Source organism: Eucyclogobius newberryi, unplaced genomic scaffold (genome assembly GCF_026437365.1).
Source record: "Eucyclogobius newberryi isolate DKJ021-1_F unplaced genomic scaffold, fEucNew1.0.hap1 SCAF_17, whole genome shotgun sequence".
Classification (NCBI taxonomy): domain Eukaryota; kingdom Metazoa; phylum Chordata; class Actinopteri; order Gobiiformes; family Gobiidae; genus Eucyclogobius; species Eucyclogobius newberryi.
The window spans coordinates 30,995,712-31,013,299 of record NW_027315801.1 but is presented as its reverse complement, the minus strand read 5'-3'; the positions used below and the strand labels follow the sequence as shown (position 1 = coordinate 31,013,299).

At 44.2% G+C, this 17,588-nt stretch overlaps 1 protein-coding gene and 1 long non-coding RNA gene across 2 annotated transcripts; one reads left to right on the top strand and one right to left on the bottom strand.

The window, feature by feature from the left end:
* Nucleotides 1-459: 459 nt before the first annotated feature.
* Nucleotides 460-4,539, bottom strand: LOC140363425 (myosin light polypeptide 6). The gene is given in 8 exon segments (XM_072449965.1): nt 460-926; nt 1,751-1,784; nt 2,025-2,102; nt 2,177-2,350; nt 2,470-2,613; nt 4,064-4,091; nt 4,434-4,499; nt 4,501-4,539. Coding segments are annotated over 7 exon segments (558 nt in total). The 3' UTR covers nt 460-926; nt 1,751-1,755.
* Nucleotides 1,298-1,782, top strand: LOC140363427 (uncharacterized). Its single transcript, XR_011927147.1, has 2 exons — nt 1,298-1,564; nt 1,602-1,782. It is a non-coding gene; the product is annotated as an uncharacterized lncRNA (long non-coding RNA).
* Nucleotides 4,540-17,588: the final 13,049 nt, after the last annotated feature.

The window sequence follows — 17,588 nt, the reverse complement described above, 5'->3', positions numbered from 1 at the left end:
CTATTCAGCACTGGACTATGACACCCCCTGAACATACCACACATAAGCCTGTACTCCAATAGCGGCGCCGCCTAATGAGGGGAAATATTTGTGGGTGTTGAGGGAAAAAAAAAAATTGAGAAAAGGTCAGGAAGCCACCGTGCAGCCTCTGACGGCTCATCCCACTAGGCTTTGTCCCCAAATCTTTTTTTCTTAAATCAACGTACAGCTTGGTCACCAAAAAAGACATTTAAACATAAAACTTGACCCTAGGGTTGTAACCTCAAATGTATTAGAATATCTCAACTCATGCAATTAACCGCATGGATTTTAAATGTAGTTATAATATTGACCCCAATTGGCTAGAAATATCCATATCATAACGCACTCTGTGTCCAGAAGCTACAAGCAAACAGCGTCCTCTTGTGGTACAATGCAGTACAACAAACATACTTGTAAAAAGTGACAAAGGCTCAACTGTTGGTTTTCAGGAAACATTTATTTAAATGCAGAAAATATATGGGTGGGTTAAAAACATGGACATCTTTTGGAAATGCATCATGTGTACGGCTTTAACAGTATGATAAATCTACCATTATATCATGTGTTGTACGAGTTTGCCTCTGAAACAGCATGTGCTGCTACTGTACATAGATCTAAGATCTACTGACACAAAGGTAGTGACAACTACAGCATGAGATTCAAATTGTACAAGTAGAAAGTGCTGCCCCTGTATTGAAACCAAGCAAGCACAACGTATAAAGACATGTTTTGTGAGGTCCATTTGCGATCAGGGAATGTCAAGGCACTTAAATTAAGTGAAAATATTAAGATTTTGAAATGTATAAAGGGTCCATGAGGTGACTTATAAAAGGGTAAATGCAAAGTAGTACTAAAAATGTAAGACTCTTCTCATCTTCAGCCGTTCATGACCATCCTGACCAGTTCTGGAAAGAGCAGAGAAAAGCCATAAATTAGACTATAAGACATTATAGACTTCCCATTTCATAGGTCCCCTAAAAAGAGCCAAAGGACAGTGGGGCCGAAAAGGTTACTAATGGAAACAGGTGAAGAATCATCTAACAAGTTCAGCCAAAGCATTTGGCCATGTCTATGATCCTGGTAAAGCTGGTTAGAGAAGCCATCCTCGTATGCTTTCCTCACTTCACAAAGCAGAGAAAAGAGGGAGAGAGGCTACAGTCCAGAGAGCAGCCAGCTATATGTTCAGCTTCTATCAGTACAGAGGGGGAAATCAGTATGAGAGCCAGTTTTACTGCACTCCGGTTAGTAGAAAGAGCCTGGAATCTCTCCCAAAGCTGGGGACTATTGTCAAATATTGATGTAACTTGTGTAATGTCCGATCACCTCTGCCCCAAGAGCCAAAGTAGAGCTTGAAAATACCAACATGCGAACAGGCCAGAGGAGCTGCCTCTGGACACAACACCCACTAACTCAGACACCACACACCAGATTGGGCTCATGTCTCTTGTCTTGTGTCCACCAAACCCCTTTAAACGAAGGGGTCCTCGACACATTCAGAGAGCCATGCGGCCAGAGGAAGGACAGAGGGCACTCAGCTTCCTGAGTGGGGGCTACATGTGGTTACAGCCTCACTGCTACAGGAGAGAGCCCACCAGGCATTCCCTTTTCCACTCCAGATATGGCTCTTGTTTAGTGGCAAATGTTAACGAGGTTTATGATGTGTAGTGTGTGTAATGAAAAAGCAGGAAAGCCTGGCAGTGCCAACTCTTGATATACCCAATGCCCGTACCGGCCTCAGCCTGAGAGGATGTGACGCACAAATGCTGTAAAGCAAAAACAGTTCACACATTTTCAGAATTTGATGTTTACACAAAGCACATACACAGGGACAATTAAGCCTAGCATAAGACAAAGCTTGTCTCACATGTCATGTTTTAAACAGCAGGAAAGATCCAATGTCACATTGAGAGGAGTATGAATTTAAAGGACAGTGACACCGCACTGATCCAATTACAGCTAAAAGGGCAGTAATGTCACCTAAATCCCCACAATGTGTTGCCTACCTTCATAATTGATGCAACCATTTGTATCTTCATGTCCTGCCAAGAGCATCTCCACCTCCTCCTCTGTCATTTTCTCACCTGTGAAGTGAACATAAATGAGAAGGAATGTTGCATTTAACCAGCCTTTGTTCACACTTGAATAAAGCACTTGCCTAGCGTGGTGAGGACGTGGCGGAGCTCAGCCCCCATTACCGTCCCATTGCCCTCCTTGTCAAAGACACGCAATCCCTCCACAAAATCTTCCATTGAACCTTGATCTTTGTTCTTGGCAATGGCTTGGAACATGGGCAAAAACTGTTCAAAGTCCAACATTTTGGTATTCATCTCTGCACAGAATTACAAGGACAGTTACCGGTAATCAAAGCTTTGATCAGCACTAGATTATTTTATTTACAACACAGAGGCACAAGACTGTGCTGTAAATAACATGGTATTGTTCTCTCACCCTCGGCCTTGGGATTCCCCAGGACTTTGAGCACCTCCGCGTTGACGGGGTTCTGTCCAAGTGCACGCATGACGTCCCCACACTGGGAGAAGCTAATCTTTCCATCTCCAGTCCTGTCAAACAGCAGGAATGCCTCCTTGTACTCTGTCAAATGAACAGAAACATTTAAACAACCTTGAATATTTGCTAGATTCTAAACTAACAAAACATCAACTGATTTATTAGACAGAAAACAAGCAAGTTCAAGCAGACAAGATTGAGGTAGAAAGTTACTCCATCCACACACACGGAATGACTTTTCTGTTCATAACAAGGCATAACACCAAACATTCAGAGTCAACGGTTGCAGCTACAGCTATAAACTAATAATGTAAGTGATTTAAACAATGATGAAAAATATATATATATATATATATATATATATAAAATGGGAACACAAAATTGCTAAATATACCATATTAATTACTTCATTTGGCAAAAATCAATGCCAGAAGGTCACCCAATTTTGACCAGAAAGGGAATAATTGTACATTGATAAATACATCAAGCAAACATGAAATGTACCCAACATTATAGTTGCTTAGGAGGAAGATCAAAAGAAATAAATACACTTAAAATATCTGTTTCGAAATGATGTTTTTATATTGAATTTTGGAAACAAAGTACTAACTCAAAAGGTTTTTGGGAAACTACATTAAAACAATAACCAAAATATACATCCATGACACCAACTGTCTGATTACCTCTCCAGTTGTTCTTCAACATCATTATTAGAACTATGTGTGGAGTTAAATAACTATTATGAACCAATTAACCGTTGATCAACATTAAATATTTGGACAGTAGCAGATAAATCTGACCACAACTTTACTATTGGAGACTGGCTCCAGAAAACACTGTTGTGGACTTTTCCTGTTCTCAGGAATGCACAACTTCCCTAGTGGCATGTCAGAACTATTCCCAGCACCATATTTGGTATTGGAGGAGTGGAAGCGAGGAGGAGGAGAGAAAGAGAGAGTATAGCCCATTATGACAGTGGTGATTAAACAAACCAGCTGTATCCAGCACCAAAAAAGGACACAGACTTCAGATGAACCGCTCCAGAGAGAACAGACAAGTTTACAAGTTTAAAACAGACTAGAGGCAGTGGCATTCACAGTCAAACAGACCCAATGACTATTATAACCTCTGTTAAATCCAACATCTGACCGACCACAAACACAATGCAACATACAGCCAACAAAGATTAGCTTATCATCATGTTAAAGTTTATTACTGTGGATCAATTTATCTCCAACAGATTAAGAACTAACAAGCCAACATGCTGATCACACTCAAACCAAGAGAACCATCCACGTCTGACCACCAGGACCTCCTCGGACTTACCATCAGTCTGATCCGCGTTTAATTCAACCTGAAAAGAACAAGCATGTGCAAAAAGGTGGGAAAGGTAAACCAGTGGAAGAAGCCCCAAATAACGGCATTTGGCTTCGCGGCAGAGAAAGCGCCACACAGAGCTGTGATAAGAGGGATAAATCAAGAGTGAAGCATGCACAGAGACGGGAGGAAGTCTGCAGGACAAAACTACACTTACCCAGGACTTGGTCTTCAGAGAAGTCAGACTGTTCAAAAAGAGAATGAGCGAAATGGCGTGAGCTACGGGAGGGCAACGGTTACATCAAGCGTTAAAGAGCAACGCAAACAACTAGCATTATACTAGTTCAACATAAACACGTAGTTAGCATGAAATGTTAAATTAGTCGATTGATTTGACAGATTTTGAGTTCCCTATTTTGCAGACTAAAGCTATCGAACTTCCACTTCCGCTAGCAACCCGCTACAAACAGGACAGTCAGAATACGGCGTCTAAACGGGTCTTGTCTGATGCTAAAACTCGAATTAGAAACACAAACTAAGTTGCTATGATTAGCTGGTATCATTAATTGAAAAAAATAATGACCTACCATGATTATATTGGCTGAGGTGTGCCCAGAGACAGAAAACCAAAGAATGTGAGTGACGCTCAGACGGAGACGGGCAGGGCGAGAAAAACTGTGCGTTATACGTCATCACGTACAGGCCCGAGGAGGGTGAAGCTGCAGGCCGGAGGGACCGCAGTTTGAAGCCAGCGGTTTCACAACACACTGACAGCGCCAGTGTTGTGTGAGTTGAACATGGTACAACAGCCTGTCCTATTGTTGAACGCATGGATCTGTTGAATTATATTATTGGATATAATCACGTGTTTTACATGACTCAACATCAAATCTTAAACAAATGTCTAATTACATTGCACCGTGTTTATGAGTTATTTCATGAAACAAACAAACAAACAAACAAACCTCAAAATGGCTCAGTAACAGACAATTTGTGACAGTTCGGAGGGGACAAGGCGCTAAACGCCGAACCTCAGAGCGCCGTGAGCTTCACGTCTATAATAGGTTTTCTCCCCTCAGCGATCACACGCCCGCTGAACACACGAGAGAAACTCTTGTAATCGGGAGTTCTATTGTTAGAGACGTGAAGCTGCCAGCTGCTAGCGTTAGGTGTTACCCGGGGGCCAGAATGGGTGACATCGAAGGAAACCTTAGGATCTTAAAGCGGAGCAGGACCCGTTTCCGGCGAGTCGTGATTCACGCAGGCGGTAACGACGCCCGGCGGAGACAATCAGAGGTGCTCAAAGTTCAAGTAGCCGCGGTGTGTGATCTAGCGAAGTCGATGTCAGACACTGTAATATTTTCTGGTCCCCTGCCCAATCGGATCAATGCTGAATTGTACAGCCGTCTCTCAGCATTCAACAACTGGTTATCCAGATGGTGCCCTCAAAACAACGTTGTCTTTATTGATAACTGGAGTGCGTTTTGGGGAAAGCCCGGGCTCATACGCAGGGATGGCATCCATCCGACTTTCGGAGGGTACATCCCTATTAGTTCGGAATTTGACCGATAGTCTTAGTCGTGTTAAGTGACCATCTAGGGATGAGCCCCAGGTGCAGAGCAGCAGTTCAAGACGCTCCTCTGTCACTGAACTCTCGCCCGTTCTGTTACATGTGAAGTGTTCAGATTCAAGACAGATAGAGACTGTGTGTGTCCCTCGTGTTCCTCGCACAAATAATGCCAAAAAGTCACATCTCAGAAAAAATATTTCAGGCGTCAGACCAAATAACTTAAGGAAAATAACAATCACAAATGACACAAATACACAAATGAATAAACACGTAAAATGTGGACTGCTAAACATTAGAGCAATTTCCTCCAAATCGCTCTTAGTTAATGAATTAATTAGTGACTATAACATAGATCTTCTAGCTCTAACTGAAACGTGGCTTCAACAAGACGACTACGTCAGACTAAATGAGTCCACCCCACCCACCCATGTAAACTTTCAGACTGCCAGGAGCACAGGCCGAGGTGGTGGTGTGGCAGTGATCTCCCACTCAAGCCTACTCATGAGCCCTAAAACTAACAATGCATTTCACTCATTTGAAAGCCTTATGCTGTCGATCACATGTCCAAATATGAAAAACCTAAAAGGAGTTTTGTTCATAGTTATCTACCGACCCCCTGGTCCCTACTCAGAGTTTTTAACAGAGTTTTCTGACTTTATATCAAACTTAGTGTTAGCCTGGGATAAAATAGTTATAGTTGGAGACTTTAATATCCACGTGAACATGAGTGATGACGCTCTCAGTAATGCCTTCAGCGCCTTGTTAGACAGCATTGGTTTCACTCAGAATGTAAATAAACCGACTCACACTCACAAGTACACTCTGGATCTTGTCCTAACGTATGGAACAGAGATTAGTGACCTCACTGTCCTCCCTCAAAACCCTATATTGTCAGATCATTTCCTAATTACCTTTCAGTTTATTCTTAAAGATCATCCAGTCCCACAAAATAAAGTTATAATGAAAAGGACAATATCTGAAAAATCTATCTCAAAATTCAAAGAAATAATAGAGCCAATATTCAGTGACATGTCATGTGATCCTGCTGAGAACAGCTTTAGTCCCAGTTTAAGTGATCAATTTGTCGACTTGACCATGAATTCTCTGAAGTCTGCTCTTGACGTTGTCGCGCCGTTAAAACAGAAGGTCATTAGGCCAAAGCGCGCCTCCCCATGGTACAACCAAGAACTGCGTTCACATAAACAAAGAGTTAGAAAGTTAGAGGGATTATTTCGTCGCTCTCACACCAAAGAATCCCTAAAAGCATGGAAAAGTTGCCTGCTGTCCTATAAGCAGGCTCTGCGTAAGGCCCAAACCAGATATTATTCAAATCTAATAGAAGTCAACAAAAGTAACACTAAATTCCTTTTCAGCACTGTAGCCAGGCTAACAAACTGTCACAGTGCAGTAGAGCCCTCAATCCCAGCTACACTCAGCTCTGATGATTTCCTCCTATTTTTTAACAATAAAATAAAAACAATCAGAGATAAATTAGATGAAATTACCCCCGCTATTAGCCCTGAACTAGCCCAAGCTGTAAATCTAACGTCTCATATAAATCCACCTGTAAACTTAGAAAGATTCACAGCTGTTGATCAAGCAGAGATAACTTCAGCCATTATGTCCTCTAAAAGCTCAACTTGTGTCCTAGACCCCATTCCAAGCAGACTCCTCAAAGACATTCTCCCCCTAATTATAGACCCTATTCTTAATATAATAAATACTTCACTCGAAAGTGGCTATGTTCCACAGTCCTTCAAACATGCAGTCATTAAACCTCTTCTGAAAAAGCCTAATCTAGATCCCGACCTATTGGTAAACTACAGACCTATTTCAAATCTTCCCTTCGTCTCTAAAATCCTTGAAAAAGTTGTAGTAAAACAGCTTTGTCGCAACCTGCAGGACAATAACTTATTTGAAGTTTTCCAGTCAGGGTTCAGAGCCCACCACAGCACTGAAACTGCACTAGTTAAAGTCACAAATGATTTGTTATTAGCCGCTGACGATGGACTGGTCTCAATCCTGGTTCTGTTGGACCTCAGCGCAGCGTTTGACACCATTGACCACAACATTCTACTGCAGAGGTTAGAATGTGATGTAGGTGTTGGAGGAACAGCCCTCAGCTGGTTTAAATCCTATCTATCTGATAGGTTCCAATTTGTTAATGTAAACCAGAGCTCCTCACCAAGCTCTAAAGTAATTTACGGTGTGCCACAGGGTTCGGTACTCGGTCCAATTCTGTTTACTCTTTATATGCTGCCATTAGGCAACATTATCAGAAAGCATGACATTAACTTCCACTGCTATGCAGACGACACTCAGCTGTATTTATCAATGAAACCTGATCAGAGCGATCAAGTAGACAGACTTAGTACTTGTGTGAAGGAGATAAAAACCTGGATGACACTAAACTACCTGCTTCTTAACCCTGAAAAAACCGAGGTCATTGTGCTTGGCCCTAAGCATCTACGAGACTCTCTATCTGAGCAGATAGTCACACTGGACAATGTCAGTGTAGCCTCCAGTTCTACTGTAAAAAACCTTGGAGTCTTATTTGACCAGGAGCTCTCATTTAAAGCTCATATAAATCAAGCTTGTAAAACAGCCTATTTCCATTTGCGCAACATAGCCAAAATCAGAAGAATCCTGCCTAAAAGTGATGCCGAAAAACTTATCCATGCATTTGTAACGACTAGATTAGACTACTGTAACTCCCTGCTTGCAGCGTGTCCTAAAAGCTCCATAAAAAGCTTTCAACTGGTTCAAAATGCAGCAGCAAGATTACTAACAGGAACAAAAAGAAGAGAGCACATTACGCCGGTGCTGAAGTCTCTTCACTGGCTCCCCGTCGAGTCTAGAATCAAATTCAAAATTCTACTCTTGACCTACAAAGCCATAAATGACATGGCCCCATCCTACCTCAAAGATGCTATAGAACCATATCATCCAAACAGAGCTCTTCGCTCTCAGAATGCCGGCCTTCTGGTGGTCCCAAGAGTCTCTAAAAGTACAGTAGGAGGTAGAGCGTTTAGCTACCAAGCTCCTGTGTTATGGAATCAGCTCCCGACCCATGTTAAATATGCTGACACAGTCTCTTCATTTAAGTCCAGGCTTAAAACGTTCCTCTTCGAAATCGCTTATGGTCAGACTAGTTAGGAACAGAAACATAAACCCACAAAAGAGTGCTGGATTTTACACAGACAGCACAAGAAGCACAGCACAGGAAGAGCAAAGAACGCCAAATCAAGAAGTTCAACATTCTTTTGAACAAAAAGAATGCAGGTGAGGTCGAGCTAGACATTAGGACTGAGACAGACAAATTAGCGACCAGCAAAAACAATTGGATTAAGAACCTATCAGATCGTGTTCTGACACAGGCAGAAAAGGAGGTGCTCTCTAAAGGGCTCAACTTTTCTGTCACCTCTAAACACATCCCTACAGAGGACTACATCACAGCCACTGAAACTGCAATTAGGAACAACAAAATGACTGAATCGGAGGCTACAGACCTGAGGTTACGTGTCACAGCGACCCTGAAGAGTGCCAAACCACCGCCTTCAAATATCACAGCTGAAGAGAGGAAAGCACTTTCAGCACTGGAAAAAGATCATAGCATCAACATCCTCCCAGCAGACAAGGGACGTTGCACTGTGATTCTCAACGCAGCTGATTACGAAGCCAAAGTCCACACCCTCCTCGAGGACACGACCACATACGAGCGCTTGAAAAGAGATCCGACCAGTGGCTACAAGAAGAAAGTGATAGACTGTTTACAAAGGCTGGAAAAAGAGGAAGCGATAGACCGGCCTCTGTATTACAGACTGTATCCTGGTGAAGCCATGCCTTGCATTTATGGCCTTCCAAAAATACACAAAAAGGAGGTTCCACTCAGACCCATAGTGTGCAGCACAGATTCCATCACCTACAATGTGGCCAAGCATTTAACAACTATATTGGCTCCGCTTGTGGGGAATTCGGAACATCATGTGGAAAACACGCACAACTTTGTGGATAAAGTGAAACATCTCCAACTGGACCCAGATGACCTCATGGTTTCATATGATGTTGTGTCCCTGTTCACCTGCATCCCGACCACTGATGCAGTAGCAGCAATGAGGATCAGACTGCAGGAAGACAGCACCCTACAGGAAAGGACCAAACTGACACCTGAACACATATGTAAACTGTTGGACATCTGTCTGAACACCACTTACTTTCAATTCCGGGGACAATTTTACAGACAGATTCATGGCTGTGCCATGGGCTCGCCCGTCTCTCCCATAGTGGCCAACCTGTACATGGAGCACTTTGAGAAGAAGGCACTGTCCTCATTCTCAGGCAAAGCCCCAAAACTGTGGCTCCGCTATGTCGATGATACTTTTGTAACAATCAAGAAACAAGAGCTGGAAACCTTCTCTGATCACATCAATGCGGTGGACCCACATATTAGGTTTACAAGAGAAGACGCTAAGGAGAATCGCTTGGCCTTTCTTGATTGTTCCACGATCAGAGGAGAGGACGGGAGACTCCAAATAGAAGTATATAGGAAACCTACACACACGGACCAGTATCTGCTCTTTGGTTCCAACCACCCACTACAGCACAAGCTGGGGGTGATCAGAACCTTACAACACAGAGCTCAAGGTGTGCCCACCAGCTCAGAGGGCAAGAAGAAAGAGGAAAAACATGTCCGAAATGCCCTCTCAGCCTGTGGTTACCCCGCTTGGGCTCTCAACAGAGTGAAGAGAACCAAGAAGCAGGACAAAAGGGAAACTGAACAGAGAAGGAAGGGTGTTTCTATCCCCTATGTGTCTGGCCTGTCGGAAAAACTGCAGAGAATTTTTAGACAACACGAAGTCCCTGTTTATTTTAAACCAGGAAACACTTTAAGACAAAAACTGGTTCACCCAAAGGACAAGTTGCCGACTCAAAAACAGAGCAATGTAGTTTATTCAATCCAATGCAGTGAAGAAAGCTGTAAAGAACGTTACATAGGTGAGACCAAACAGCCTCTACACAAGAGGCTTTATCAGCACAGAAGAAATACTAGTTCAGGACCTCAGAGCGCCGTGCATCTCCATCTTGAAGCCTCTAATCACTCGTTTGAAGACGGTGAGGTGAAGGTTTTAAGCAGGGAGAAAAGATGGTTTGAAAGAGGAGTCAAGGAAGCTATTTTTGTTAAAAAAGAAAGACCTTCTTTAAACAGAAATGGAGGGCTTAGGTTTCATCTTCCTGTTATTTATAATGGGATTCTGAACCCCTGGAAAGGTAAAGGACATTCAGATGCTAATCAGGTACTCAGGGTGGTTGTGCCAGGGTCTCACAAAGACAAAGAGGTTTCTAATAGCCCATTAAGATTCTGAATAGGCTAGCTCGGTAGATACAAGGGGGAGTTTCTGTTGAAACAAACAACTCTTTCTACTTCAGGAAGGCTCCTCCCAATGGGCGGGTCTTACCACAGAACAGTATTAATATCGGAGTTCTCGACCTAAATTCTGTTATTGACAATGACTCTTGGATGAGAGTCGAAACGTCTATTTTTTCAAACTGAGTCCAGATGACTACAACTGAAGCTTTTTCTACTATAAACCCACAGCTTTAGCTACGCTGCCCTAGGAGTAACTATGCTGGGGGAAGTATGGCAGCTTGAGCACTATCCTCTTCTTCTGACTACTTATGCTATCAAACAATATTTATTTTTTGATTCCACTTGCAAACTGTTCACCGCCTTCTTTTCTTTCTCTCACTCCTGAGGACCTGTGGACCCAGATGCCCCTCCCCTGGTGAAGTGGTCCCTGCCCTGTGTGGACGGTCCCTCATCTGCCTGAGGAGTGGGTCCAGCTCGCCCCCGACGGTCCCTCATCTGCCTGAAGAGTGGGCCCAGCTCGCCTCCGACGGTCCCTCATCTGCCTGAGGAGTGGGTCCAGCTCGCCCCCGACGGTCCCTCATCTGCCTGAAGAGTGGGCCCAGCTCGCCTCCGACGGTCCCTCATCTGCCTCAAGAGTGGGTCCAGCTCGACTCAGACGGTCCCTCTTCTGCCTGAAGAGTGTGTCCAGCTCGACTCAGACGGTCCCTCTTCTGCCTGAAGAGTGGGTCCAGCTCGACTCAGACGGTCCCTCATCTGCCTGAAGAGTGGGTCCAGTTCGCCTCCGACGGTCCCTCATCTGCCTGAAGAGTGGGTCCAGTTCGCCTCAGACGGTCCCTCATCTGCCTGAAGAGTGGGTCCAGCTCGCCTCAGACGGTCCCTCATCTGCCTGAAGAGTGGGTCCAGCTCGACTCCGACGGTCCCTCATCTGCCTGAAGAGTGGGCCCAGCTCGCCTCCGACGGTCCCTCATCTGCCTGAAGAGTGGGTCCAGTTCGCCTCCGACGGTCCCTCATCTGCCTGAAGAGTGGGTCCAGTTCGCCTCAGACGGTCCCTCATCTGCCTGAAGAGTGGGTCCAGCTCGCCTCCGACGGTCCCTCATCTGCCTGAAGAGTGGGTCCAGCTCGACTCAGACGGTCCCTCATCTGCCTGAAGAGTGGGTCCAGCTCGCCTCAGACGGTCCCTCTTCTGCCTGAAGAGTGGGTCCAGTTCGCCTCAGTCGGTCCCTCATCTGAAGAGTGGGTCCAGTTCGCCTCAGTCGGTCCCTCATCTGCCTGAAGAGTGGGTCCAGTTCGCCTCAGTCGGTCCCTCATCTGCCTGAAGAGTGGGTCCAGTTCGCCTCAGACGGTCCCTCATCTGCCTGAAGAGTGGGTCCAGTTCGCCTCAGACGGTCCCTCATCTGCCTGAAGAGTGGGTCCAGCTCCAGTCTCCTCGTGTCCGTCTGTCCGTCTGTGAGAGTCGGATCTCTCCTTCACTGGAACTCCTCCAGGTTTCTACGCTTTTTTCCCAAAGAGGTTTTTTTTGTAGTTTTTCCTGGCCAAGAAGGAGAGTCTAAGGACAGAGGACCCTGGGACATCGTCCCTCGCCACCACAGACATTGTCTGACTCCATCGCCACCACAGACATTGTTGATTCATTTCTCCCTGTGGCCTTCAGAGGCAACTGTTGTTGTGATTTTGGGCCTTACAAAAATAAATTGATTTGATTTGATTTGACTAGTAACGTGAAGGGATTAGACCGTCTTATTTATCGAGTTATAGTAAAAATCGATATTCTACACCAGAAACATTGCATTTTGCGGGCCATTATCTTAAGTCTTATTTACCAGCATATCTGTTTGTACGTGGACTGTGAAGGGATGCATTTAAATAGAAAGTGAATCAATGTTTCATAATTGAACACAGCAGTTGGTTATTTTTTGCCATATATCACACTGATCTATGTTATTCTATGTTCCTATTATCGTCCATGTGTATGGACGTAGAGACTCGGCAGCACACAAATCATAATAGAATAAAATGATAATAAATAATAGATTTCTCTAATGTTTTGTTGAAGTTAAATATTGGGTTGTTTGCTATTTAATGAGCATGTATTGTAAGAAACAAATGTTTGAATATCCCGTGTATCATGTAACTTAAATATATTTCCATTATTTAACTAACTAAAGGTAAAAACAACTTTACTTTGTATGGAAGAAACCAAATATGCACACATTACAAATACAGAATACACATCATGCTTTTATAGTTGTTTTTTAAATTTGCAGCATTAATATTTTTACCACTTTGTGCTGTACTTTATATGTTAACCAACAAGATACAAGCCATTCTAAACTTTAATATCATCAATTTTATAATAAACCCATCAGTCAGTTTATCTTCCAAACAGCAGGTGGCGCTTCCTCAGATGTGGGATTGCTACTGAAGCGTGAGACTGTGGCTCAGCCTCAGAGTGCTGGTCCTCCGACCTGATGATTCATATTATTGACAGACCCACAGTAATGACGTACTGTAAAAAAAAAAAAGCCCCAACATGCGTGAATATTCTCCATATATAGAAAAGAAGCACGTCTGTAAGATGTTTGATTTATTCTCATTCTATATTTAAATTTCGCAAAGAACAACACTATTTTAAAACATTGATGACATAAGATAAGATATTCCTTTATTGTCCACACATGGGGAAATTTCATTGTTGCAACGCAGGTAGATACAGAGGTAGATACAGAGGAAAAGAACAGATAACTTATATCATCTGCAGGGTTCTCAGACTCGCGGCCCGGGGGCCAATTGCAGCCGCCGGAATGATGGTTTGTGGCCCCCTACAGAAATCAAAGCTTAGTGTTAGTGCGGCCCATGCGCTTTTTCTCACATGCACCCGAGAGTCATTGCCCTGGCCGTTTTATATTTTTTAACACTTGTGGCCTATCATCGCTCAAGCTCATGACAACAACAACTCGAATTAAAGCCGCTGTAGCGGCGATGATGGCTCTCGCCACCCGCACGACCGTGTTTTGATCGCGATTGCCCCGACACTGCATTCTCTTTGACTTTATTCTTTAGACTTTATTCTTTAGACCCCCTCCTCCCTGTACCCTGTATTTATTTATGTATTTATTTATTTATTTTTATCTTTATTATTTTTCCCCTCCATCCCTTGTTGGGTAATGGGAGGTTTTGTCTATGGGAGTTTTTGTTTATAGGAGATCTACTGAGAGTGTTTTTCAAACTTCCTATAAGTGATCTGTTCTTTTCTTTTGTATCTTCCTGCGTTGCACTAATGAAATTTCCCCAAGTGGGACAATAAAGGAATATCTTATCTTATCTTATCTTACTTCCGTCACCTAGCAACAGAGACCCGCCGCTAATGCTGATGCTAACGCTAATGCTAAGACCACGGCACGAGAGGAAATGTTCCATCAAAATAAAAGAGGAAGAGGAAGTGAAGGCATTCATTGCGCCTCTGCTGGCCAATTGTGAAAATACACAATATTTGCAATGCACTTCATGGCGTTTCGAGGAGAATATAATCCATGAGTTTCAAACAAATCAGACAATGTTGAGTTTTTCACACATTGGGTAGGGGGCGCTATAGAGTAAATTTATTACATGGGTATTAATTATTTCCAATCAGACCATAAAAACGCATTAGTGAGTGAAATATGAGCTCCGTAGATCAATTCCATTAGGCGTGACTTGTCCTTGAAAAAAACAGGAGACCGTAAGGAATGTAAAAAAAATGTTGAATATTTATTTAATTTCAATGTCTTTAGATGTAAAAGGTGTTGTTTTGAGCTCGATCGGACAAAAAAACTTAGGACAAGTACAATTTTGGGGAAAAAAAGTCAAACGTGGCGTTGCCACTTTGATTCAACATGGCTGACTTCCTGTTTATCATAGAACGATGCTGCCAGGTGTGTTTTAGTCATCAAAGGTCAGAGGTCAAAGGTAGCTCTATCACTGTCCCAAGTCTCATGTGCCTAGGCCAAAGAATAAGCGTTTCATGTTTTTTCTTTTTTGAACTAGTCGGCACTGTTGCGACGGGCGTTCTCACAACATCCATTTTATTGGAGTTCGGGCCGAGCCGATCACGTCTATGCGAGTTGTGGCAAAATGACCATGAAAGAATAATAATAATAATGATTATTTTTATTTCAGAACAAAGACTCATCACATTCCATGGAATGGAATGGCTCGAGCCAATTAGCAACATTGGTCACTTGTAGTGCGTTTCGGGGCTGTCAGGGAGTGGAAAGAACCTGCTTTTTTGTGACCTGCTGATGGATAATGCAGTGCAGAGCAATGGCCTCCTCCACACCCTCCTCTTCCAGTTTTCTTTGAACAAGTGCCACCAGTCCATGACTCCTCCCTGTCATTGATGGCGTTCCGTCGGTTGTTTCCATTTTCTTTTCTTTTCTATGAAAAGAATGTTTTGGCCCGAAGGCTTTATTAGACATAAAAGGTGAGTGTGAAATGGGGGATGAGAGAGAAAGGAGGGCATGCAGTACATTGTTGTGCTGATGCCTTAACCACTCGACCACTGGCAAAACTCTATAGTAAGTTGAGTTTGAGACTTCTGATCTACAGCCAAACTTGTGGAATATATGGCTAATAGTCCAGGGCATGCAAATGATGAAGCTCTGCTTCTGATATCAGAATTTGTTGCCCTTCTTTTAACGGGTCAGTGACCATGTTCTTTCTTAACATGGGATAGGAAGACGCTCATTTCTATAGCCCGGGGCAATACCATGACTTCCATAGACAGGCAAGACACAGAATAACATCTCATGACTATCAGTTATCAGCATTTAACCCCATCTGGGCAATACCAATACCCGTAAACTCAGATGTTGAGGCAGGTCAGGAGGACCAACTGAGGGATTAGCCTATTGCACATGTTTTATATTCTTTGGGAAAAATTTAATCATCTCTTTTCACAATTATATTAAAAATACAGTTATTAGTGTAACATTTCTCATATAGTTTGATACTGGTTCCAAAGAAACAGTGACCTAGTGCCCCAATGTATCTTAATAGCCTATTTTACTACCACCATGCCTGAAAATTTTAAATTTTATTTGGACATAAACAATGTTTCACCACTAGCCCTTCATCAGGCAAATGGAGGATGAGCTCCAGGTGGCCATTTTCACAAGAAAAAGCTCTTCGCCCGTCAGCAGAACCACCTCTTCATCAACGCGGGGAAGACCAAGGAGATGGTGGTGGACTTCCGCAGACGCCACCCCACTGCCTCCTCACCAGTGAACATCCAGGGACGGGACATTGAGAGAGTGGACTCATACAAGTACCTGGGTGTTCATCTGAACCACAAACTGGACTGGACTCATAACACAGACGCACTGTACAGGAAGAGCCAGAGTCGGCTCTACCTCCTGAGGAGACTCAGGTCTTTTGGAGTGACAGGGCCACTCCTGAAGACCTTCTACGACTCTGTGGTGGCATCAGCCCTCCTGTACGGTGTGGCCTGCTGGACCAGCAGCATCACAGAGAGGGAGAGGAAGAGGCTGGACAAAGTCATCAAGAAGTCCAGCTCCGTCCTGGGCTGTGCTCTGGACTCGGTGCAGGAGGTGGGGGACAGGAGGGTCCTGGCTAAACTCACATCCATGCTTGACCATGAGTGTCGCCCCCTGCAGGACACTCTGTCCGCTCTGGAGAGCAGCTTCAGTGAGAGACTGATCCACCCTCGCTGTGTGAAGGAGACGTTTCACAGGTCTTTCCTTCCTGCTGCTGTCAGACTTTATAACAAACACTGTTAGTCGTTCATCTTCATAATCATGTGCAATACTGTGACATCATGTCAATCATCCTGGTGCAATATTTTCTGTCCATATAACTTCTGTAAATAAGAGTGTTATTTTTCATTTTTTATTAAGAGTATAAGTTTTTTTTATTGTTATCTGTTCTTTTATTATTATACTTCTGTGTCTAATCTGTTTCTGTACCTCAACTGTGTTGCAACACTGAAATTTCCCCATTGTGGGACAAATAAAGGTTGTCTTATCTTATATTATGAACTAACCTGGTTTCCTTTAACCTACTCATACAACAGGTCAAGTTCTCTAGACACAACACATTTTATTGCATAAATCTGCAGTATAATAAAACAAAAATCATAATTAAAGGTAAGTAATTAAGGGAAAACAATAAACAGAACCGGTGACAAAGAGCAGCCCTGGTGGAGTCCAACACGCACTGGGAACAGGTCTGACTTACTGCTGGCAATGCGAACACAGCTTTGAGCTAAGGGCCTCAGATCCCACACTCCTAGAGCACCCCCCACAGGACACCATGAGCACCCCCCACAGGACACCATGAGCACCCCCCACAGGACACCATGAGCACCCCCCACAGGACACCATGAGCACCCCCCACCGGACACCATGAGCACCCCCCACAGGGCACCCCCCACAGGACACCATGAGCACCCCCCACAGGACACCATGAGCACCCCCCACAGGGCACCCCCCACAGGACACCATGAGCACCCCCCACAGGACACCATGAGCACCCCCCACAGGACACCATGAGCACCCCCCACAGGACACCATGAGCACCCCCCACAGGACACCATGAGCACCCCCCACAGGGCACCCCCCACAGGACACCATGAGCACCCCCCACAGGACACCATGGGCACCCCCCACAGGGCACCCCCCACAGGACACCATGAGCACCCCCCACAGGACACCATGAGCACCCCCCACAGGACACCATGAGCACCCCCCACCGGACACCATGAGCACCCCCCACAGGGCACCCCCCACAGGACACCATGAGCACCCCCCA